Raw genomic sequence first — 25,435 nt, forward strand, 5'->3', positions numbered from 1 at the left:
ATGGGTCCTCTGAGGGAGGGATAACTTTCATGCATGAAACTTGGGAACTAGGGGACCCATATGGAAGAAATCTGTGAGCAGTGAGAGACGATCAGACAACATGCAGAGAGGGCAGACAGGAGATGAAGCAAGTCTAGGCCCCTAATTCATGAGGCCATGTTTTCTAGCTGTTTCAAAGTGTCACCCGCATCCCCACCTCCCCCTGTGGTTGGGTTGCATGGGACTCTGTAATGCAACATATGCCTGTTTCTGTCTGGGTTTCTCTTACTTGCAAATTAGAATCCCAACTACTATGATGACCCTTCCTGTCCAAGGCACTTGACACATTGCCTTTCATACAGTAGGTATGATATACATCACTGTGAAGAAACTGTAAACTAAACAAAAGTGAAGTATAGCATAACCTTTTGGATCTTTCTGATCTTTGCTATTTGATCTTTGCTCTGATTTAGACTCACATTTTGCTCCTATTATTGAAAAAATATTTTCATTATTTCAAAATGCCTTAGAATATCTGACTTTATATTCATTTATTTAAAAAAATAGTTTTTAGATGCAAACCTTTGATATGTAAGGTGAGGGGATCTAATTCTTGGCGACTAATGCCATCTGTGAGGGAGAAGAAGGTGAAGACATGGTAGAGGGACTGAAGAACGTAGGCAGTGCCAACTTCTTCAAGGATCATGGAGGGACTAACCAGAGATGTCTAGAAGAATTATTAAGTGCATCTACTGGGCCCACTGAGGCTGGTGCTCATACATAACAGCTCCAAATCCAGGAGCAGCACCATTATTTCCAGAAGCACTGGGAGCTGGGTGTTAGGGTTTGAGGATGGTCAATAAATAGTGCTCCTCTCTTCCCCTCTTAGCTGAGATAAAGCACAGGCATCAGAGGGCAAAATATTGGCTTTACTTCTTATGAAACAAATTGGAGAGCATGGTTTTAGGGCTGCAGCCAAGTGGGTTTGCTAATCCTCACTCCTGAATTAAACAAATGCATCCACCCATTGGCACAGATGGACAACCACAGCCTCCCCCATGGAGAGGCCTCTTACCACATGGCAGACACAGACAGGACACATGTGTCCTGCAGACAGGCTGTCTTTCCCAGAGAGGGAATCCAGAACAAGCTGGGTGTAACCCGGTCCTTCTCCCACACCAACCTGGGGAACATGTAGACATGGGACTGATCCCTCTTCAAGTCAAGGCAAGAGATGGTTGGGTTAGCCACCAGGCCTAACTGTCCCACCTGTACTGTTCCTTTCCCCTCCTCGTTGTTACCTAATACAGTGACAAAGTGGAGTAGTGGAACAGTCAAGCTGGCTGGGACTGGATCACAAAGGAAATAAGGCAAGAAGGAGAGAGGGAAAAAGAGAGGAAAGGTCAGAGCTACAGAGGAAGGAGCAGGTGTTGTGGGAAAGATGGAATGAGAAACCTGGAAGGACAAGGCCAAGGTCAAAGAACAGTGGATACAGGAGCTCTCTATCCCTTGAGTGGGTCTGGGTGGTGATGACACTGGAGTCCTTCATGAATGTGGCAGAAGTAATGGGCAGGTTGGAAGGTCATTGTGGGAAAGAACCCATGTTTTAGATCTCAAATGGAGTGGGGTTGCTCCTGAAGGGATAACCTCAGTGTCTAGGAGGGCAGGGGCTCTGGAAGAAGAGAACCATGTTTCTCCTTTCCTGAAGGTTTCTTAAGAGAAACACTCAGCCAACCTTCCTCTGACCCACCACCTATCATCATCTCTTCTCTGCTAAAGGTCCCCAAAATGTCTCTCTATATTTGCTCTATTGTTTTTATTTACACTGACTTCTTTGACTTTCAGAAATTTGAGTGATTATTTCCTTGAAATTCTCCAAAAGTCAGTATCGGGCTTCTCATCAGAAAATTCATTCATGAATGGCTTAACAGTATTCATCCTAATAATAGAAATAAGCATCATTATGGAAAACATTTATTGGATTATTGCCATGTGCCAAACACTCCTATTCTAAGCACTTTGCATACATTTTCTTATTTAATTCCATACAACAGTCCTATGGTATCATGAGTAGCTCCATTTTTATACTCGTTCATTTCACACATTTCTATTAAATGCTTATGATTTTATACCAGATATGTTCCTAGGTGATCTCTAGGTTGAAAATGGAAACAAACAAACAAGCAAACAAATGCAATGCAAAGGTCTTGGCAGAGAGCTACTTGGTGTGTTTGACCAAGGAGAACGTGTGCCTGGCTGGAGTGGCAGGAGATGCGGTCAGAGTGGGCTTGGGAGGCCATTGTAAGGACTTGGGCTTTTAACAGAGAAAAACTAATGCAGAGGTGGTTCCAGTGACTGGCCCAAGGCTACTCAGCCAGCTAGTGGCTGAGCTGGGATCTGCAATGGGGTTTGCATCATTTGACGCCAACACATGGTACAGTGTGAATCCGTGCCCCCAGGTGTCCTCCTGCAGCTGCCTCCCTGACCCCGAGCTTCCCTGTTCTCCTCCTGCTCACTTTTTTTCCTCCTGAGGCACAAGGGTCTCCTCCCCCTCTAGCCATCCTTTAAATGCGGGTATTCTGGATAGTTCTGTTATAGCCTCTCCTATTTTCTGAGCTCTCATGGAAAATATCTTGCTTTCCCTCGACTTCTGCTATGTGCATGAGCTGGTTTTCCTGCAGGACCCTTACTTCTCAACTCCAGACCCAAATATAAGTTCTCAATGAGCTATGGCTCTCTAAGTAGAGAGTGTTTCAAAATTATTTTCGTGACTTTTCTCATTAACTCTCCCCTTACTCTCGTTCCTTAAGATGATATCAATGGCTAACAACCTTGGCTTCACCTCAAGTCCCCTTGGTCCCCTTGTTATGGATTCTCAAATCCACTCAGCTGCCAAGCCAAAGAGAGGTGCTCCTATCCTTCCTGTCACCCTCTTCTTATTGTTTCTGGGTTAGTTCTCCCTGAGTTCTTGGAATAGCCTCTTCATAGACCCTCAGCCCTACCAGTGGGTCTCTCCGACTGAGCCCGACATACTCTCCTAACACAAAAGCAGGACTCCAGGACCCCTTTCCACTCCATGAACTGGCCTGCATTCCCCATTGCCCAGAGAATAGTCTAGACCATTAGCAGGACACTCACAGCCCTCCCCAGTCTTACCTTTCATTGCTTTCTCCCCCTTCCAACCTTCCATTCCCTCTTTTCCAGTCCACCATGTGTCTGCTCCTTTCCCATGCATAAATTTTTTTCTTTGACTTCAAGCAGTCACCCGGCTGCCACTTTCTGGGTCAAACCACCCTAGAATTCTGCAGGCAGAATGAGTTCTCTTTCCTCTCAGTGGAAGAGCTGGTATCCTCATTAAGTGCTCCTGGCAAATAAAAATGTATTGACAGTCTGGCGAGTGCTGATTGTTGTTGGACATCAGCCAATTCCCTGTGCTTGACTGGAACACATACATGCTGGGGCAGTCTCTGTATGCCTAGAGCAGGTCCAAGAAATCCCCAAGTTCTGTTAATTATGGGTTAAGTTCCTGAAGATATTTTGATAATATATTCCTTAAGTTCTGAATTTCTTAATTGCATTTCTTTAAAGGAAGTTTGGTTTGAATGTAAGAAACCCTGACAAAAATCATATTTTAAAAAGCCTTATAGGTAGAATAAAAGAGCAACATTAATGTTAGCTATTGATTTTTCTAACAAAATCTAGGTCTTTCCTGATATATGTGCAAATCTTTCTGAGCTATCCTAATCCTTATTAAGGTTTTTACATTAAACATTTATTACAAGAATAATGTATAAAAATGATAAATCCAGCAGAGGTAATCTCAGGGTACATTTGTATATTTTCCACCTCGTCTTTTCATTTATAGAAAATGAACATGATATGTATGTTTTTTTATATATTGCATTTTAAATATCTGGCAGTACAGGCTGGGGATGTAGCTCCACAGTCAAGGCTTGCCTAGCATGGGAGGCCCTGGGTCCAATCGCCATCACTGCAAAAGAAGAAAAACAAAAACCTGAGAGTCGAGGTGTGTGGATTCATATGAAACCCAAATATGCATTAGCTTCAATTTCTGTGAATTATAAATCCACCACCAGGTTGATGTTTCCCATCTGGTGTTAAAGAAATAAAGCCAAGGTGAGTGGCTACACAGGGAGCATGTCATTCCCTCCCTGGTTTCCTTAGAACCACAGAAAACTGGGCGCCTGCCTCAAAGCCAGAAAGTTGCTTGCTGTATGCAGCAGGTCAAGGAGGAAGAGCCCCCTTGCAGGTGTAAAGGACTTCTGAGCAAGGGCAAGGTGGCAGCAGACCCTTCTGAAGGAAAGAGGGAGGAAGGCTTGGATGGGCAGCGGTGTGTCCCAGGGCCTCTATGGAATGCCCTGCTGGTTCCCCCGGCCACACTCCTCTCCTTCCTCCTAAAGTGCTGTCCTAGGTGGAAACAGCCTCTCTGAGGCTATGAGCTGCTAGGATCCTTCATCCTACTGTGGCCAGAGTTGCATTGCCAGGTGGTTCTGAACCCATCTTCCCTCTGAATCGCTCTGCTCCATCCTGTCATTCCTACTCCCCTCATGGGCACTCGGGGTGAAGAAAGTGTTTCTGGACTGAACTGGGAATCACTATACAAGTTATTTCTGTGTAATGATTTAAAATGAGGACTCATCAGCAGCTACCTGATGCGTGAGCGGTTGGTATATAGCATGGCTCTAAGTTTGAGTCTGGCTGTGTATAAGACTGCCAAACTAGTGGTAAATAACAACCCAGTAACAACAGCAGTAACTACTTTGTTTTCCTTAATCATCTCCCATGTAACTGGCAAGGGCTGTATGTGTAGTATGTCTGTTTTTCATAAATGGTTAAGCTGTTCTTCAACTCATCATCCAGAGTTCCTTTCTGACTGGAGTGAACAAGACTGTCACTATAATACCTTCTGTACACAGTAAGGAATACAGTTTGAGACCCCTAATAGATGTCTAAAACCTCATACAGTACCAAACCTCATATATATGGTTTTTCTTATACATACACATCTGATAAAGTTTAAATTATAAAGTAGGCATAGTAAGAGGTTAACAATAATACCTAATAATAAAATGGAACAATTATAAAAAATAACTACAGTAAGATTGTCAGCATCACTATTCTTGTGTTTGGGGTCCATTATTAAATAAAATAAGGGTTAATTGAACACAAGCACTGTGATACTCCTACAGTCGGTCTGATAACTGAGATGACTACAAAGTGACTAACAGGTAGGTAGTGTATACAGCCTGGTTACACTGCACTTGGGGGTGGTTCACATTCCAGAGGGATCGAGTGGCTTGGCACAAGACTTCATCACACTTCTCATAATAGCACACAATTTACAACTTATGAATTGTTTATTTCTGGAGTCTTCCATTTAATATTTTATACCATGATTATCCATGGATAACTGAAACCTCTGGGGTGGGGAGGGGAAACCTGAAGATAAGTGGAGAGAGGACTACTATAATGAGTTCCTAAAAGGTACCAAATACTGAGCCAAGTTCTTACTATATATTTACTGTGATTATGACATATATACAAGGTAGGTAGCATCCCTCACTTATGGATTAGGAATATGAAGATCAGAAAGGTTAGGAAGTATGCCCAAGGACACACAGCACATGAGGCTGAGAGGCTAACTGAAGTCCTTCAAAGATATTAGGCTGTGTTCTTCGATATATTTAGTCTCTGATTTCCATTGTCTTATGTCAGACCTCTATGTGCTTCTTGAACAAATCCAGGTATTTAATGGATGTCAAATACTATAGAACTTTGTTGTTTCATTCATTGTTATACTTGCTTAGAAGAGTACCTAGCCCACTGTATTTAATTTATTGAAATATTTAGTAAGCACCTATCACATGTTGGGGACTTGGCTGTACTTGGGTTAGAGAGCATCCTGAGCCATTCCTTCATCTTGCCTTTGGAGTAAAAAGGGAAGGGAGCCAGGTACTAGGATTTCTTCAGAGGAAGAGGCCCTGGGAGGGCAGTAAGCAAGGTCTGAACCAAGGCCCCTGGGGAACATTTTCATACACAGAGCAGTCCCACAAATTAATGAAATGGGAAACCACTGGGTCCTAAACAAGGAGGATTTAATGCATGGTAGTTACACAAACTTTAGTGGTTTAAATCCATATGTTAATATTAGCCTAGTGCAAAATAGACTCTTTCAGGAACTTAATGTCAAGCCTCTGTGTTGAATTGAGACTCATATTACAGAATTTTCCAGTTAGCCAGGAATGGTAACTTTCCATCAGTCGCACCTGAGCACTGACCTCAGCGACTTTTATCTCAGAGGTGACAGCCATTTTTCTTTGAATTTTGTAGAATTGATTTTGCCAGTAAACTCAAACCTACCTCATCAAATCTATTTTTATAAATTTAAGAACCTTTTCCCACATTTTTTGGAGATTTTTCAGATGTACAGAAAAGTCATTAAGAATGGCCTAGCAAATAACGGTATATGCTCCACCCGCACAGGGTGGGCCAAATACGGCCTGTGGGCCAAACTCAGCCCAATGTCTGCTTTCGTAAATGAAATGTTCTGGAATGCAGACACACACATTCATTGACATGTGGTCTGGTTACAACTGAGTTGAGTTCTTGAGACCACCGCGTGGCCCACATGGTCTAAAATGTTAAATATTTACTATCAAATCCTTCACAAAGAATGTTTATGGACCCCTGACCTAGATTCACCAACTGTTAATATTTTGCCATATTTACTTATCTCTGTACAGGGAAAAAGACACAAACACAATGCCTCTTTCTCCTTCCCTGCCTTTCACTTTCCCTCCCTATCTTCTGTCCTTCTTTCTCTTTCCCCAATGTGTGAAAATATACGTGTATACACACACACACACACACACACACACACACACACACACAATTTATAAAAGTTTATTGGCAAGTTATGGTGTAGACATTATGATGACTTACCCCTACATAATTCATATGCATGATTTAAAACGAACGCATTCTCTCACACAGCCTCATTATCATCACAAGAAAATTAGCATTCATTCAGCAGAATCATCCAATAGACGGTTTACATCGAAAAGTTATTTTTGAGGCTTATTTGTCTTTTTGGATCTAGGGTACAAATAAGGGTCATACAGTGCATTTGGTCAATATGTCTCTTTAATAATTTTTTAATTGTTTTTGTGATATTGACTTTTTTTGAAGAGTACTTTCAAAAGTTCTTTTTAAAACTACTGTCATGGGCTTGGGTTGTGGCTCCATGGCAGAGCGCTTGCCTAGCATGTGTGAGGCACTGATTCGATCCTCAGCACCATATAAAAAGTAAATTAATAAACAAAAATGTTGTACATAAACTATTTTTTAAAAAACTCCTGTCACAGTGGGTTTGTTGCTGTGCATTAGTAAGAACTAAATAGAATAGACATCATAGTAAATCAGTGTCTCCCTCTTCTCTTTAGGGAATGAGACACTGTTAGACTGTGAACTTAAAACACGAAGATGTGGATTTTGCTTGAAACTGTAAATGTGGGAAAGTCTCAGTGTGAAAGGAAGGCAGACGAGAATTTACAGCGTGCATTTTGTGCAATTAAAAGCACAGTGCTTCTCGCCTGCTGCAGTGGCTGCCCTTGTTAGCTCTTGGCCTGGTGGCTCTTCCTTCTGGCTTTTCTCCTGACTGGGGCCTGGCCTCCCTCCAGCATCATTAGGATGCAGCAAGGAGCTGGAAACAGACCTGCAGTTATTTAAATCTCCAGGCCCAAACTGTTCAGGCTGCTGCAGCTCAGAGGCTCAGTGTTTGCAGGCTGCGTGCTGAAGAGCCCGTGGTGTTCAGGGTTGCACGCAAACATCTGGGGAGGCACAAAGAAAGAACATTTCCTTACTTTTCCTGAGACTCTGGGGAGCCACAGTCCTCTGCCTCCTGGGAATCACATCCTTGTTCTTTATTTTGGTCTCAGATGATTCCTAGAGAGCACCAACACCCATCCATTACTCTCCTCTGGGCAAGAGGCACTCAGAGCTTAAAAGCCAATCAAAAAGATACTGGAATGTCCTGGGAAATACTCACCTGAGTGTCTGTACTAGTCACTGTCTTAGTTTGGAGTTGCCTTATTCAATAGTTAAGGAGTTTGTTTCCTATTCCTGAAATGTGGAGCTGCAAATGAGGGAGGCACCCTTTTCTCAATATGGTGTCCTTCAAGTTGTTAAAGGGTTAGAGCCAGTGGTTTCAGAGTTTCAGAGCCAAATAATCAAAGAGGGTGTGTGGAGGGGGTCGGGGGTTGTGTGCTGGTGGGAGGCAGCAGGAAGCAGAAAATCATGGAAAAGAAGAAAATGCAAGGAAAATAAGTCAAATTCAAATGTCAGGAAAGCAGAATAAAAATCAAGGCACCTGGAAAATTAGAGAGGCGGAAAAAGGAATTACACTTCATTTCCATCTGCTAGGTTGATTAATCATGAGGCTGACATTGTAGCTGCATGACATGCCTCAACTCCTCATGTGTAAAATGGGGACAATGATAATACCTACTGCCTATGTCTGATTTGAGAATAAAAGGGAGAATCCATATGCATGCTTAGAACAGATCGGATACATGGTAAATGCTCAGTGAATGTAAGCTACCAATGTTTAGTCTGTATTATAAAATGCCTCACATAAGTCACCAACATGGTCTTTTGACATCTAAAAAGATTTCACTGACCTTGAACCCACTTTCTTGACTGAAGAACCATAAATAAAATTTAAAATAAATTAAAATTAAAGCCGTTGTAAAAAAGAAATCACTGGGGAGCTTTGGTTCTCATGTTGACAAAATATTTCCCCATTTTCAACAATACTTTATTGTAGCAATTTTATATCAATATGTGCTCATAAATATGCTAATAATAATGTGGGGTACTGACTTTTATTCTGTTTTTCCTTCTCATTTCTCAAACAAACCATTCATATGTAAATGTACCAAATCAACAGTCTGCACGCGCTCCTAGTCTTCACACTGCTTCTCTACTACAGAAATAAGAGCAAGTGCCTGAGAGATGGGGTCTTGGTTTTGCTGTTTCTGGGAAGCAGTGTGGCCCAATCTGTGGGGCCTGGGTATGGGGCAAAGCCACTTTTTGATACTGGGGGTAGACCTAGATCTAGAAGCAAGCAAGACGGCACCTGACTACCCAGGTTCACTGGTAAGTGTGTTTGTGTGATCACAAAATTAACTGGGAAACAAAAAGGAATCTAAAACCATTCATTTTCACATATGGTAAAATATTAGGACAAAATAACGTTATTAGGAGGAAAGTTATTATATTTAGTAACAGAATGATCAATGTGCAAGTAGAAAATCTGGGTCCTTAAGACTCAATATTCTTCTACCCCTTTTTTTCTTCTTCCTTTGCTGTTACTTTTCTTTTCTCCCTGGCACAAAATGAGTCAATGAAAAATCTCTTACCAAGAAAGTGGGAAACTGTGACGCTCAGGAGGTGGGTGGGAACAACTAAATTTGATCATTAAAACATGGAGAGTAACTAAAGGAGAAGGACAAGTTCAGGTGTGTGCGACCAGCTCAGTCACCCTCAGGAGCTCCCGTGGTTGGTGACACAGGGTTTGTGAGTGATGACACATCTTGACTGTTGAAAAGGCCCAGGGCCTTATACAGAAAGCAGGCGTCTTGGGCTACCGGTCCCTCAGCCCCTTGGTGGAGGAAGTGAGTGCAGCATCTCCTCATTGGTCTTTCCGTCCCCTGTCCCACTCCTCTTAAATCCCTCCTTCACACTGTATCCTAGGCCAGCTGCACTCCCAAATAATCCCCTTACATCACAGATTTGGGCATTCAATTCTGAGACTCAGCACCCCTGGACTTCCAACAACCTGTCTTTGCATCCCCAGGGTCCTCTGAGTCACCCGCCCCATAGCTTCATCTCCCTTTGGTGCTGGCCTCAATTTCAGGTTTAAGCTCCATACCTGCCCTGTGGCTTTGCAGCCTCCATCCTTTGCTGACTGTGACCTTGGACAATTTGCTTAACTGTTCTGGATCTCAGATTGCTCGTCTACAAAATGAGGATAAGAAAAACAGAACCTCCTTCATAAAGTTGTGCAGGGATTAAATTAGTTGATGTGTGTGTGTGTGTGTGTGTGTGTGTGTGTGTGTGTACACATATATACAGCTGTGGTAAGAATGCCTGGCATGTAATATGAGATAGAGAAAGGTCACAACTTATTGCTCTCACTATTGTTAAGAGCCTGGGTGTATTAATCCTTTCTACTACTGCTTTAAAGATTGCCATTAAGCTAGCATCTTAAAACAATGCCCATTTATTTTCTCACATTTTCTGTAGGTCAGAAGCCCAGACATGCCATAATTGGGCTCTTTGCTCAGTCTCTCACCTGAGCTGGTGGAGTCTAGGATCCTATCTGAGCATCTGCCAAGCCTTCTCCAAGTTCTTGTGGTAGTTAACAGAATTTCTCTTTCTGCAGCTGTAGAATTCATGGCCACCAAGAAACCTGATTTCACTTACCTTTTAAAGGCTCATTTGATTAGGTCAATCCCAGACCATGTTTCTTTTGATTAGTGCAGAACCATCATATTCATCCCATCATATTCCTAGGTTTTACTCACAGTTGAGGGGAGACTATATAGGATGTGGGGGCAGGAATCTTGGGGGTCTTGGAATCCTGGCTACACACTGGTTAACTGAAAGTGCTACTTTTTCTGCTCTTTTCATTGAACTGCACTTTGATGAATATGATTCAGTAATTGTCACCATCAGTTCAGATGTTTGTAGCATCTTACAACATTCAGATGGATTCTCATTTATGTGCCTCCTGGAGTGCCGTTTCCTGTCCTGTAGGTTTCCCTAAGTGATGGGGTCAGTTAGCACCTTCTGAAGTCTTTGGGGAAGAGGACAGCTAGAGACTTGTAACTGATAAACCTGTCGACAAATACCCTAGAGCTCCAAAAGGATGACCCATTCAGAACAGTTCACTTCTAAGGACTACGACAGACGAAGACCAGACCTCTCTTTAATGGTCCGTCCTGCCTGCCACTCTGACAATTCAAAGTAAATTTGTAACTGTGAGAGAAATTTTCACTCTGTGGAGAGTTTTTGCATTTTCAAAAGTTATTCTTGTCCATCCTTTACCCACTCCCAATTAAGTGTGTGTATACATGTGTGTATATGTGTATATGTACACATATACATGTATATATGTGTGTGTGTGTGTGTGTATATATATATATATCTTCTAATTAAGTATATATATTTGCTTTTCATTCAATTTATAGTCCACAAAAAGGTATTATCAGTCAAACCCATAAAGAATGTAAAATATGTGAAGGATATATTTTAGATTCATTAATAAGAAAAACTTCCTGAAGATAAGAAAACCTCTCAGATACCAAAACCTATAATTATTTTTTTTAAAAATCAGTATGAACCAGGTTTTAGGCCATAAGAAATGGACAAAGAATTTTGAAGCAATGGCAAATACCTTGTTTATTCAATGTTATTCCCTAAAAAGATGCTATGTTCTCCTTTATAATAACATTTTGCTTATAGCTATAAATGTGTCAAGATAAAGGGGAGAAATGAACTTGGCATGGCAGTGGTTGGGGAGTTTACAGTATCCATTTACTCTGGCATTTCCTAATGAAGTATAATTTTGCAATGCAAAAGTCCAGGGTTTCAGTCTGATCTAGCTGTCTTCATGCTGATGTGCCTATAGCAATTTGGACTATTAATGAGGAGGGACCCGTTCATAAGCATGATCTAAGATAATATAGACTTGGATTTGTCTTCTTCCTTCCAGGACAATATTATCTTGTTCTTGAGAGGCTGTAAAGAGCTCGGCCTTAAAGAATCTCAACTCTTTGACCCGAGTGACCTCCAGGATACGTCCAACAGAGCAACGGTCAAGTAAGTAATGCATGATTTATGTTTAAGGGAAACCCCTTTAGGTTTGATTTACAGTTTGGTGATAATGTTGTAAGTTCTAAGAGGCAGAGAGTTGGGTATGCCTAATAAAGTAAAAATGTGAAGGTCAAGAATCCGCTTTCCAGACATGTTGGCCTTCCTGCCTGCCTTCTGTTTGTGGCTTTCATTCTGCTCAAACTTATTTTTTTTTCAAATGCAGTAGTCATTCACATAGAGTTAGAATTTTGAAGAAGAGGAAAATGTTATAAAGCTCAATGGAGAGACAAGAGAGAAATATGCACCGAGTCTATGTATCTTACACACAAAAAACTATGGCTGCTCTTGACTATATGCCTTCAGTGAATCATGTTTGGGGACAGAGAATTCTTTGGTACAGAATGCCAGAATCAAAGAAGAAGCAGGGTACTTCTGTGTAAGGAAATAGCTCATGGCCAGGGTAAGGAAAGGAAATGTCCTTGGGAGATGGCAGAGAGAACTTTCCTGAAGTTCTGATTTCATACAGAACATTTTTCTACCTTAGTCAAACAATATTTCACATGAATATGTTTTAGTAATAAGCTGGATTGCTTAGACAGGATCTGTGAATTGGCAATTTTTGGAATTGTCTTATCATGATAAAACAGAAAAGGAGAGAAGTCAAAGCTTAGAGCTACTAGTCTTGTTCTATTTGCTAGTCTTGATTAAAATAACATTGACCTAATAATAATAATGGAGAAAATATGGGCGAATGGAAACTATGGGGGTTTATATTAGATTAGATGATTCATGACTAGAGAGAGAGTCAGCCATAATTGATTATCCATGATTACTTGTCTGTTGTCAATCTGCAATTCTTCAATATTTTTTTGTGGAAAAATTTTAGTTAAGTAAAAGAAATAATAATAATGGAATAAAAATTATAGCTACCACATGCTCCATTTATTACAGGATCTAAATCTGGCCTCTATAAATCATTGTTCCTTAGGAAATTATATTAGGTTCTGCCTCATCTCACATTTGTACTTTCACCTGGATGGCAAGAAACCAGAAACAATAGTAACTGTGCAACATCATAGGTAATAATTAGTCACACACGCTGCTTAGAGGGTGAAGGAAAGTTCACTCTGAGTGTCGGCAGCCACATACATTTTTTTGGAGCCACTTTAAACAATAATTTGCTTTAGAAACTTATAGCCCATATCACCTTTATTGCTGATCTATAAAAAAACAAGGCATCAGGAAATCAGAGTCTAGCCCTAGGCCTGCATCTCCCTGGATGGGTGGTCCCAGTTAAGCTCCCTTACTGCAAAAGCCCTGTGCCCTCATCTATAAAGTGGAATTGAACAGAATGTTCTCTGGTCTGAGTCTAAGTAGAGTTTGCTTAGTGCAGACCTGGTTGTTAGAACAACCAGCTTCGAAAAAAGAGGTATCAAGTCAAAGGTACAGAAAGCAATCAAAAGGGAGAAACATCACTTAGGCCAGTGACTCATGGACATAGTCACTTCTTAATTATGGACCATCTTTCTCTTTTCCCATCCCTTCGACCTTTCCTTCTCCTTTGTTCGATCTCCTCCTCTGTCTTCTGACTCCCTTCCCTTCTTTACGCCATGTCCCCATCTATCTCCCTTTTTGCATTTCTTCTCCTCATCTTCTTCCCTGTTTAATCTTTCTGTCACTCACCCAGTTATCTTCTTTATGTAATTCTTTTGCATCGCCTTCCTCTGTGACGCTGGCACTTTGCAGTAATTCACTTGGCACGTATTTGCTGGGGAGCTCCTATGTGTCCCATACTTTCTTGCACTAGAGAAATGGAATGAACAAGATAACCAAGGTCCTTGGCTCATCTGGAATTTACACCCCAGTGTCAAGAAGTGAGAAGCAAATTAAATGAACAGAAAAATAATCACAGGGAGCAAATGTACTGAAAAGAAAAAACAGATGTGAAACACAGTGACCTGTCCAGAGGTGGTCAAGGGTGGCCTCTCAGAAGCGGTAGCATTTCAGGCAAGGCTGGGTGCTAAGACATGAACAGGAAGCAAGAACCAGCCTGGGAAGGTCTGTAGGACACTCCGGGCAGAAGAAGGACTTGGGAGAGAAACAGCATGATTTGTGTGTGTGTGTGTGTGTGTGTGTGTGTGTGTGTATGTGCGATGTTTAAAGAAAAATAAACCAGTGTGGTTGAAGGATCCTTCTGAAGAGTGAGTATGGTGGACGGAGGAGTTCCCAGGCAGCAAGGATGGAATCATTTTGCATAAAATTTCACATTGTATTAATATTTAGAAAATCATAACTAATTTATGTCAAAATGATGCCGTGAGTTGGCTTATAACCCTCAGCAAGTTGTTGCTTCTGGTCCTGGTAAGGAGTAGAGCGTGCCAGATGCTATCTACTTCCCAACTTTTTATGATGGAAGCTGGTTTAATTGGGCACTGTACAGGGCCAACTTTTAACATACATGGACATTATAGCTAGGGAGGATCAACGTACAACTTCTGTAGTTCTTTGATTTCCCCTCTGAGAGTTAAGCAGGACAACCGCAGAGATGCAGAGCATCTTGGTGACATCAACGGATAGTGTAAGCAATCAGGTAGAGGGTGGATCCCACAGAGGAAACTGGGATGTGCTCCTGAAATCATCTTTAAAAAAAAAAAAAACAAAACTCTTTAGCTTTTATTATAGGTAATTTTCTTTACCTTTTTTTTTTTTTTGAGTAGTAACTTGAGTAGACTCCCCCCCCCCAAAAAAAAGCAGGAAAAACCTGTAAATGATTACTGCATGTGTAATTTAGTGAACTCTACCTGTAATGGATGCCAGACAACTTTGATGGGAAATGAAAGCATGATCCAGAAATGCACACAGCAAAGAACTTTTCAAGGAATTGAAACAGCTGGATGAAAATACAAAAAGACTATGGATTGCTCCTGAGCATCTAAGTTTTTGTTGTTGTTGTTTGTTTTTGTGATACTGGGTATTAAACCCAGGGACTCACATATGGCAGGCAAGAACTCTACCACTGAGCTAAATCCTCAGCACCAATTTTTTTTTTTAATATTTGGAATTGAACTCCAGAGCACTTTACCACTGAACTACATCCTAGCCCTTATATTGGTTTTTGTAAGAATTTTAAATCTTTTATAGATATTTTATCCATTTTTCTGATACATGTTTAATTTATCTTGGTGGATATCTAAGCAGATTATGACATACCATCTTTATCTATTAAAACTGGAAATGTGAATACATTTTCTTAATCAAACCCAAATTGCATCAATTCTTTTCATCCAAGTCCCCAATGGTGGGTTTATCTCTGAAGTGGACCACCTTTTTTTCCAGTCTTAATTGAGTTAAAATTGCCACCTATTTATTCATGTGTATTTTTAAGTCAGAATATTCATTGTAACTGAAGTACCCAGGGTCTAAATGTCTAAATATTCTCAGGAATTCTTCATTGTTTACATGATAGAATTTCTACATTGCTTCCCTCCTCACTGAAATTAGTATGAATTAAAAAAAACATTTGTTTTTCCCTGTTTTTCATTTGTTGACATGTTAATGAAACAAATAGTTCAGTAGAAATTTTTGTTATTTTACTATATGAATATTTAGAAAATACCATCAAGTAGAACCCCCCCTTACCCTGCAGTACTAGAGATTGAACCCAGAAGCATTCCACTCGGAACTACCTCTCCAGTCCCCTTTGAAAAAATTTTATTTTGAGATAGGGTCTTGCTAAGTTGCCCAGGCTGGCCTCAAACTGATGATCCTTCTACTTCGACCTCCCGAGACTCTGGGATGACAGGCATGTATTGCTCACAGCCATCGAGTAGCTTTTGTTGTTTATAGTTTGAGGGTAAACATTTATGTGTCTTTCAGAACACATGTGCATATATTTGAACATAGCATGCATATTTTCCTGTCTATGGCTAATTCCCAATGCTAATTTATGTCCAGAGCAGGGGGAAAATATTTGGCTAGTGTTGCTTCTTCTATTCATATTTCCAGATCTATTTAATTAAGTAAGGTTTCAGACCTTTTCAAAGTACTTGCATGTAGAAGATTTTGGAAGTGCAATGAGATTTCATTCAAGGCAAAATCTTTAAGAGTTAAGCTTTGAGAATTCAAAAACAAATAGTTCCCGTTCTAAACAGAATTCTTTCTTTTCCAGATGTTACAAAGTATTCATCATTCCGCAGTGTGCAGTGGAGCTTTAATCCTACCTTGCCCTACATTTTGTTTGATAAACAATTTTATCCACTGCCTGAAATAGTCTTAGACCTTAAAAAACTCTGTTCTTCTGATTTCATTATATGTGTTAGCTGCAAGTGCATCTTAGGGGTGTTGAAGGGAGAAACTGCTTTTCTGATAATATTTTCTTTTCCTCACCTAGGAGCCTCGACTATAGTAGGAAGCTGAAAAATGTAAGTACTTTCACTTCCATTGCCAAACTTGTTTACTTCTGACTCTGATGGTTCAACATTAAGCTAAGTTCAATGCCTCCTATGTGCCTTGCTGCAAAGAGTCCTTCTTAGAAAAAAAGTATGTGTGTGTCTCTGATGGAATAATTAATGACTGTGATAAAGCTAAAAATAGTAGATTTGAGAGGTTTCTCTTTAATTAGTTAAGTGCTCAATCCAGAAAAAAAAAAAAATGAAAGCTTGTGTTCTGTTTGTGATTCAGTTTCTTAAAACCCACAGCGATCAGACTCAACACTAATATTAGCCACTTTCCATTTGTAGGCCCAGATGGAATTATTAAATTAAGCTGTTGGGCAAATTGTTTTAGGAAAAGATCAGCATAATAGGAATAGAATTGACTGCGACCATGGCCCTGTGCTGGTTGTATTTTTGTTTTCCTAGGAATCTTTTGAGTTGTTATTAGTACTTCCTCAAATCAACATTTTATAGTTAAATCTTATTTTCAAAAAGCAAGTATGTGCTTTTTTTTGTTTTAATTTACATTGAAGAATGTAAGAAGTTACTTTCTGCATCTAAAATAGAAAAGTTAGCTGTGACCCCCCCCACACACACTTTTTTTTTTTTAATTTTCCAGGTGCTATCTATTTGATTGACATTCTCATTCTTACCTTCTTTTTCTTCCTCTATACAACTAGGGACATGTGCCATTTTTTTCATCATACAATTTTAAACAAATCAGAAAACCCATAATCGAAAACACAACACAGTCTATCTTATTATACTTTTCAAGACAGCTTCATATTCTGCACACATTAGTTATTTTATGGTCCTAGTTAATGTTCTGACATTTGGAATTGTCTGTTCTCTAGAAATTTATTTGTAAGCAGCCATTTAATAAAAGACCTTCTGGAAGTTTTGAAGGATTCATGATGTAAAATTTTCCCACAGAGGTAGAAACTGAATCACATCCTAGTATGGATGCACATAACCATATTTTGGGCCTGTGGCCAGCTGGAACCATATACCTATATCACATGGTCCAAAGCATTTTCTGGCCTACCAAGTGGAAGGAGGTACAGTAAGTATTTCCCAGCCTGGTGGAAGCAGTAAGACAGAATGTGAAAATAAAATCATAGTCTGAGCTTTTAGACGACCTTCAAGTCCTCCGTAATTCAGCTCCCAGGAGCTCATTTGTAGCCGACTCCTGCGGGGTTTTCTGGGAAAATCAATGGAAAGAGCATTTGCTCTTGTGGACAGATTCTTTGGAAAGACAGAACAAAATTGATTTTGGATGGTAGCTTCAGACCATTGAGTATTCACAGACATTCTTAAATATCCAAGGATAGCAAGTGTGTCAAGGCTAAAACTTCCCCATCATAGAATAGGAAGCCAACTATGCTCCTTAGTGGGGTATCTGATAATATTCTTCATTGTACTGCTTTCTTCTGACTTTAATTAGATATAATTATGCTGGGAAGCACTCGTTAACCTTCATCAGCCCTTTGAGATTTTTGCCATTGGTCTTTGCAGAACCTCTGTGCCCACAAGTAGAAATTGAGGGCCTCCAAAAGCACCTGTTTCAAAAGGAATTGACAGTCCCTTCCATTGCTTATCTAGGTGAAGACTCCAAAGAGTTTCTGAAATATGTTGCCTCCTGATTGTGAAATCTTCACTACATGAAAATAATTTGGGAGGATGTCGTTTTTCTTCTTGCTGACTTATGGATCACTTTCTCACGACCAAACTTTCCCTAAAACTGGAGTCTTACTTCCACTACCAAATCCTGTTTTGTGTTGACTGGGACGGCACTGAGTTGTTATTAAAATGATTTTCCATTTAAGGGGTACCACATACGTGTGGTTTGTACAAGTCAATGTTGCATGTTCTCTCCTTCCTGCCTTCCTGTTAGTGACTGATTGATTTCTTGGTTTAAACGTCACTCTTGAGGGCACATTCTCCTGCTTTTCTGCGTTATTCGTTGCACAGGTATTAGTTACCATTTACTGGCTGGGAAAAGCTGCCAACAGCTGTGCGTCCTATAGCGGAACTACCTTGAACCTGAAGGAGTTCGAAGGATTGTTGGCGCAGATGAGAAAGGTAACATAACTTTTCTTCTCCATCCCATAAGGTTTAAATAAGGGGAAAAAGCAATACTTGTCCTTGTTTTTAAGATGATTACAGCCAAAGATGTCATGCTCAAGGAAATGACCGTCTTACCAATGACATTTTTGCCTCATGCATCTCAAACCTACCTGAACTTTTATACCTTTGGAGAACAGAAAATCTGAGCCCAGTCCAACTTTTATTCTAAAAGAGCAAATGCAATCTGTCAGTGTCTGGCTTTGTATGCCAAGGAGCTCAGGGCTTGCTTTCTTGGGGGAATAAACTTGAATTAAACAATGCAGTGTTATGCAAAAAATGAACACTTGCTCTGCACTTTTATCCTAAAGGTCACTTTGCTTGCCTATCAGGGCCTTGATGTGGGTGAGTCACATCAGCCAAGTTCTTGCCTTGGCACCCACCCTGGCCAAGAGTGAGAATTAGAAACATTCTCATCTAATATGTGCATTGTATGGCCATTGTATTTGAATGACCTGGAAATTCAGGAGACATTTTTAAAAGCTTGATTTGTTTATTTGGTGTAACATTTTGTTTGATCATTATTTAAGATTGATTTTTTTTATTAGATTATGGGAAAGACTGACCTAAGGTAGGAAATTGTCAAAAAAAACAGTAGCGTGCTTCACGATCCTTCATGATCCTTCCTGAGTGATCTTTTATGAGATTGAGCAATACATATAACTCATCCTAAGTATTAGTATAAAGTGTTATGTAATCCAAGAGAAGCCTCCCAGCCAGCCTCAGTGTGAACAGATAAATTCACTTGTAATCCAGTCATGAATTTTGGAAAAGGCCCTATTAGAACACAAAGATTTGAGGCCTTGGTTTTTCTCACTTCCCTAACCTGCAAAATAAAGGAAATGAGACTCCTTGAGAGACTTTCAGTTCTTTGCAACCTCTGAAAGCAAGAATTTGTTCCAGCTTTCTAATAATGTGCTCTCCTTAAATTCAAGCTAGCAATGTTCACGTTTGGCCAGGGGCAGTCTGGCTCATGTATTTATAAATGGACAAAGCTTTCATATTGGTCAGGACACATATAAACAAAGTCCTTTAAGCTAAATTATTGTAAAAAATTAAATAAACACACCCACACAATGAAGCACAACACATTGTTTCTTCGTCTTAACTCTGAGTTTGTCCTGCAATTTTTCATCAGACTCTATTCTTAGAAAAAATCCACAAAGTTCCAGTCTGGCTTGGGGAAGTCTAAGTGTTTGTTTTTATATTAAATTTGTACTTGAATAATAATAGATGGCTCACCGTTTTTAAACTTCTTTAAAGTGTTCTTATTTTGTCGGGATTGGGTTCAGGTGGGAAATGCTACACACACACAAAACAAAACAAACAAAAAACCCTCAAAATAACATGAATGAGGTGAGCAGTCCTGTGTTGGTGTGGGAGTCCAGGGTTGGTGTGGGGTTCCACCTCCGTCCCATGACAGGGCCCAGCCTCTTCTTTCTGCTTGTCATCCTCCACCCCAGGCTTATCCCCTGCTGGTCCAAGATAGCTGCTCAGGCTCTAGCTGTCATGGTCATGACCACCTGTCATGACCACATTCAGGTCAGGAAGAAAGAGGAATGAGATGAAGAAAGGGCTGTGCCTTCCCCCTAAACACACTTCCAAAAAGTGTCACATGACACTCCTACCATGGTTTCAATGTCCCTTCCAAAACTTATGTTAAAATTTAATTGCTACTGTGACGCTATTGAGAGGGGGGACCCTTAGGAGGTGATGAGGGACTGGATTAATGCTGTTATTGCCAAGGGGTTTGTTATCTTGGCTGTGGCTTTGTTATAAAAGCGGGCTCTCTTTGCCTGAGCACTCTGTAGCCATGTGATGCCCCCTGCCATGTTCTGAACTCTCAACGGGTGCCACACCTTGACATTGAATTTTCAGCCTCCCGAACCATGAGGAATAAATTTCTCTTCTTTACAAATTACCTCCTCTGTGAGGTTCCCTCATAGCAACAGAAAACAGACTAAGACAAACCCCTGTTAACTTGAAAATTGGTCACATATTCCTACCTACCTGCAAGGAAAGACTTGGGAATGGTAGACTTATTACAGCTAAAAATTGTAGGTATTTTTACTGGAGAAGAAGTAGACAACACATTAAGGGACAGATGAGACCTATTCTGCACAGATACAGGCTGAAATAAATTTAAGATCAATATTTTGTCTTTCACAAAGGAGATTAGTCAGATCATTTTCATTTTTCTAGTAGGAGAAATGTACTTACATTTGTTAACTATGGGACAAATTGTTAAGTTCTGTAATATACATAACACACAGCCCTTAGCACCGTCTTGCACACAGTAGGTCTTCATAGATGGTTGCTGCTGCTGTTGGAAAGCCTGATCAGTGCCTTTCACTGAGAAAGAAGGGAAAGCCTCCCAAAGGAGGGACACTTAGGCCAAACAAGGGGTTTGCTACAAGAACCCCCGAGATTGAAGGGATCCAACAAGATCTCCAGGTTGGAACTAGAGAGTCAGCCGTCAAGGTGGTGCTCTTTATCTGACTCTCATCCCTTCTTATCCCTCTGTTTGTTTTTCTGGACTAGAACATAAGGTTCATGAGGACAGAGTGTTTGTTGATTTTTGTACAAGACTGTGTTCCCAGGACCAAGACAGTGCCTGGTGGCACAGAGAACATGCCCAGTCCATGTTCATGGAATGAATCACTTCCATAGCCAGAGGGTGGCGGGTGGAGAATGAGTGAGGGTGTTGGAGAAAGAGAACTCTCAGACACTTTAGAGTAGGGTTGAGCTACCTGATAAATCACAAAGGAAACACAAAATGTCAAGTGGTAAAGCGGAGGCATCTGGACTTTCTCAGATACCAAAAGTCATCCACTGATCCTAGCTGCTTCTCGTTATCTCTCACAAAGGGATAAGAAGAGGACAGCCGGGGGAAATAATCCAAAAAGTTCATGAAAGCCAGAAGTCCTCACCCTGTTCATCAACACTGTTCCTGGAACAATTAGCAATTAGCACAAGGGTTGACTTGGCCTTATCCCTTTCACCCTGTGTGCTCTCTTCTAAAGACACAAAGCTACTCAGCTCGAAGATGAAAAGCCAACGTGATGAGACCCCAGAAAGGGGGAATTTAGATTGTGCCATCTTCCCGTTGGTTTATATCTTCTGCCCGCCTCCAAAGGCTTTGCTTTAGGTGACCAAAAAAAAAAAAAAAAAAAACCACAGTGACTCAATGGAAGGCCATAAAACTGTGTCTGCCAGTTGTCCACATCTTTATTTCTGGCCAGAGGTCCTCCCTCTTGCTTCACCCCTCGGTTCCTGGGGGACCAGCTTGGCCAAGGATGACCACAGTGGCCTGGTTTAGCTTTGCAACCTGGTTGTGCCGTTCAGCTCCCCGCCCGTGCATGTGATCCGAGGGTTTGTTCTTGGCTTTCTGCACAGTCACGGACATGGTGGCCTTTCTGTTTTTCTTTTCCATTACTAGCTGTGAGAAAGCAGCTGCAGCTCCAAGAAACATGTTCCCTTTCCCTTCCTGCCTCTTCTCCTGTGGTTTGTGGAGGGGGAGGGAGGGATGTTGGGCCTTTGGGGAAACCTTTCTGATATTGTTTTCTCGAAAATTCAGTTTTGTAATGCTGCACGGAAGCAGCTTATAGGCATGTCCCTTCAATATGTGACCAGTGGCCCAGCTCCCTGAGTGTCCCTCCTCCCTGATAGAGAACTAGACCCAAGGCATCTAGATATGGGATATGAATAGAGAGAGAGAGAAGTGTGTGTGTGTGTGTGTGTGTGTGTGTGTGTGTAAAGTTGTGTCCTTAACTTGCAAATGTGGTGTAATTTACATATTGAAACTTCTATACCTGAGGAAATATATTAGTGATCATAGCCAGAGCTGATATTTTGAGTCCTAATTCTGTGCTGTGCAATTTTCTGAATGCCTTCCATATATCAAACATTTAGTCTTCCCAGGAACCCTATGAAAGTAGTATTGTTACCAGCCCCATTTTACAGATGAGGTCGAGACTAAACAACTGGCGAGGGATAGAGCCAGCATTTAAACCCAGTTGGTCTGACTTCTGAGACACGCTCTTAGCCCTTACTCAAAACAGCCTCCCTTTTGCACTATTTATAGTTCTGAGCATTTAGTTAGTCCAGGTTAGCATCATCCACAGGTCAAGGAGGCAGGAAGTGTCCAGTGGAGGAGAATACGACTGAGTATTTTTAGATTTTACCATTTGGGATTTAGAGAGAGAGTCCTGTTTTGGAATCATACCTTTTGCCTCTTCTTGGAATCATACCTTTTGCCTCTTCTTGTATGACTTCAGTCAAGTTACTTAACTTCTCTGTTTCTTATTTTTTTTCCCTTCTATTGAGAATGATAATGCGCCAGGCGCAATGGCACACCTGTATAATCCCAGTGACTTTGGAGGCTAAGACAGGAGGATCTCGAGATCAAAGCCACCTCAGCAATGGCGAGGCACTAAACAACTCAGTGAGACCCTGTCTCTAAATAAAATCCAAAATAGGGCTGGAGATGTGACTCAGTGGTTAAGTGCCCCTGAGTTCAATTCCCAGTACCAAAACAAAAAACCAAAAAATAGTGATAATGCTGACCACATCACTGGGTGGTTATAAGGAGTAAGTAATGTGACATTCAAAACGTGTTACATATGATCCTAGACCCTAGGTATTCAATAAAAGTGAGCTTCGTTTTTTAGCCATTTGACCTATTCTCAGTAGGTAAATAATTCAAGATATTGACTGTGTTTCCAAAGAAATGAAATTCAAAACCATATCTAATTTAGGTTAATACTTGTCAGTGAGTCCTGAGTTCTTCCTTTTCCAGCTATTCAGGCCTGACTTTTGTTCCAAGTCCTGGTTAACTTTTGACCTGCAAGTAAACTGCCTTAATTTCCAAAACAGAATTTCTGCCTTGGGGTCATGGAGGCCATCGTCACCTGGTTCTTCAGGAGTGGCCATCAGGTCCTCTGCGTGGAGGCTGCAGGGTTCTCCCCAGCCCTTCCCTTGCCCACTTACCCACTCCCTTTTCTTGATGCAAAACCTGCATGTGTCTTCTGAATTACAGCCGCTCCAACCCCCAATGCCTCCCTCCGGGGAACGTGTCAGAGGACCCAGATATAATGGATAGAAACAGCCAATAAAGCACTTCCTGCAAAGGCCTCAGCTCCTGTGGGCATCTTAGTCTAGACCAGTTTCCAAAACTGCTAACATGGAGAATATTTATTTAGTTTGCCTTTTTATTGGGAAGGCAGAAGGGACCTTCACGAGCATCCTGGGAAACCCACAGTGCGACGTTACGGTCTTTGCAGATGAGAACATGTCCCTCTGCCAGTGTTATCCTCAGTCCTGATTTTAAGCGACAGTCTGGGGGATATTAAATTGAGGTTTATCTTTGAGTGACTGGAGTTATTTTTGTTTTCGTCAGCCTGGGCTATTGTAATGAATGCTAAGACACTGGCGGGAACAAGGCTTTTATTATAATCCGAGGGTGAGGATGGCTTTGACTGACCTTTCTTCTGCTGGAGTTTCAGTGTTTTAGTATGTGCCGCTTGTGCTGGAAAGAATTTATAATCACAGGCTGTCAAAGACAGCCATTGTTCTCCCTGCTCTGAACATGTGGGTCAGCTACAAGTGCTTTCAGCTCCCCCAGCGCCAAGAGCTGGCTGAGAGCAAGAGCATGCCTGGATTCTTCTGAAGCATCAGGAAAAGCATTTTGCATATTTTTCATTGCTTTTTTTTTTTTTTAACTTTTTGCCTCAGAGAGACAGCTCCCTTTCAGAGCAGGAATTTCCCTCCGAGGTAGCACGGCATGGAGGCATGCTGCTCCAGGATTTTACAGAGCCGATTCTGCTGCTAACACAAATGCTGTCTGTATTTGCCAGATAGCATAGACAGGAGCCGCTGCACGGCTGAACTAGGGGGGCAGTCCCCGTCCAGGCATGCAGTTATGGATTCTGAAAGACAGGTCAAGGTCAAGGTTTTGGTTTTTCACTTTTGCTTTTCTCTATCATTGCATCATTGTGAATCCAAACTGTGATCCTTCACTCTTAATTCTTTTGCTTTGTTTGTTTGTTTGTTTGCTCAATATTATGGAGGATTCATTACTTGGGGATGTTTTATTTATTGGTTTGAAATGTCGGGTGATTTCCCGATGGAAAAAGGTTGAGGAATGGAACAGTGACCATGGATGCAAATCAGATCTGCCATGACTGGTTGCTGCAACGTTGCCATTACTGATTCGATATGCAGGATATTTTGGAGAGAACTGGAGATCAATTTTCCAGATCTGTTTATTAATGTCTGTGTAACTCTTTTTATTTTCGTACAGGAAACCGATGACATTGAGAGTCCTAAACGCAGCATCCGAGACAGTGGCTACATCGACTGCTGGGATTCCGAGCGCAGTGACTCTCTCTCCCCTCCTCGCCATGGCCGAGATGATTCCTTTGACAGCCTAGACTCCTTTGGCTCCCGCTCCAGGCAGACACCTTCGCCAGATGTAGTGCTCAGGGGAAGCAGTGATGGTAAGTTGCAGTCTTCATAAACTGAACATCCTGGAATTAATCATTAACCAGGGCTGCATGGCAGAGAGCTGGGAAGGGATGATTCCACACCACCTTGCTGGAACCTGGTAATTCTGTAAACCGGTAGGGAAAAAAAAATGTCTTTGAATGTTTTTCATGGTGCTCGGAACTTTGGTTGATGTTGCCAGCAGTTTATTTGAACACTGCCTCAGTGAGCATATCTTCTATTGGAAAACGTGTTACATCATTCCTCACTTGGCTTTGATGAATCAAGATGCCAGCAGACCATTAGCTCATAAAGTGTGCTAAAGTTTATGTACTCTGGGTATGAGGAAGGGAAATGTTTGAGCAAGTACCACACGGTGTAAGTGAAAATGGATCCACTTCCAGCAAACTGGAAATGCGCTACCCACACTTAGGAAACTTCTGAAACCTGGGATTGTGTGACTTTAATTGGCACATTTTTTGGCAATCTGGTACTTATGATACCTGATCGGTTGTCTA

The 25,435-nt window shown here is 41.2% G+C and overlaps 1 protein-coding gene across 24 annotated transcripts in view; it reads left to right on the forward strand.

Annotated features, from left to right (window-relative positions):
• The window catches only part of LIMCH1 (LIM and calponin homology domains 1), a 320,832-nt gene that overhangs the window by 213,584 nt on the left and 81,813 nt on the right, over window positions 1-25,435 (forward strand). For 17 of the 24 annotated variants that reach the window (XM_081303315.1, XM_081303318.1, XM_081303309.1 and 14 more), the window contains 4 exons: window positions 11,777-11,883; window positions 16,268-16,298; window positions 18,282-18,392; window positions 24,736-24,931. In XM_081303315.1, the coding sequence (XP_081159441.1) occupies window positions 11,777-11,883; window positions 16,268-16,298; window positions 18,282-18,392; window positions 24,736-24,931 (445 nt within the window). Of the gene's footprint in view, window positions 1-11,776; window positions 11,884-16,267; window positions 16,299-18,281; window positions 18,393-24,186; window positions 24,379-24,735; window positions 24,932-25,435 lie in introns of those variants that run through there. The other 7 variants (XM_081303310.1, XM_081303312.1, XM_081303311.1 and 4 more) reach the window with 5 other exon arrangements.

Source organism: Spermophilus citellus (genome assembly GCF_964194105.1).
Source record: "Spermophilus citellus genome assembly, chromosome: 8".
Classification (NCBI taxonomy): Eukaryota; Metazoa; Chordata; class Mammalia; order Rodentia; family Sciuridae; genus Spermophilus; species Spermophilus citellus.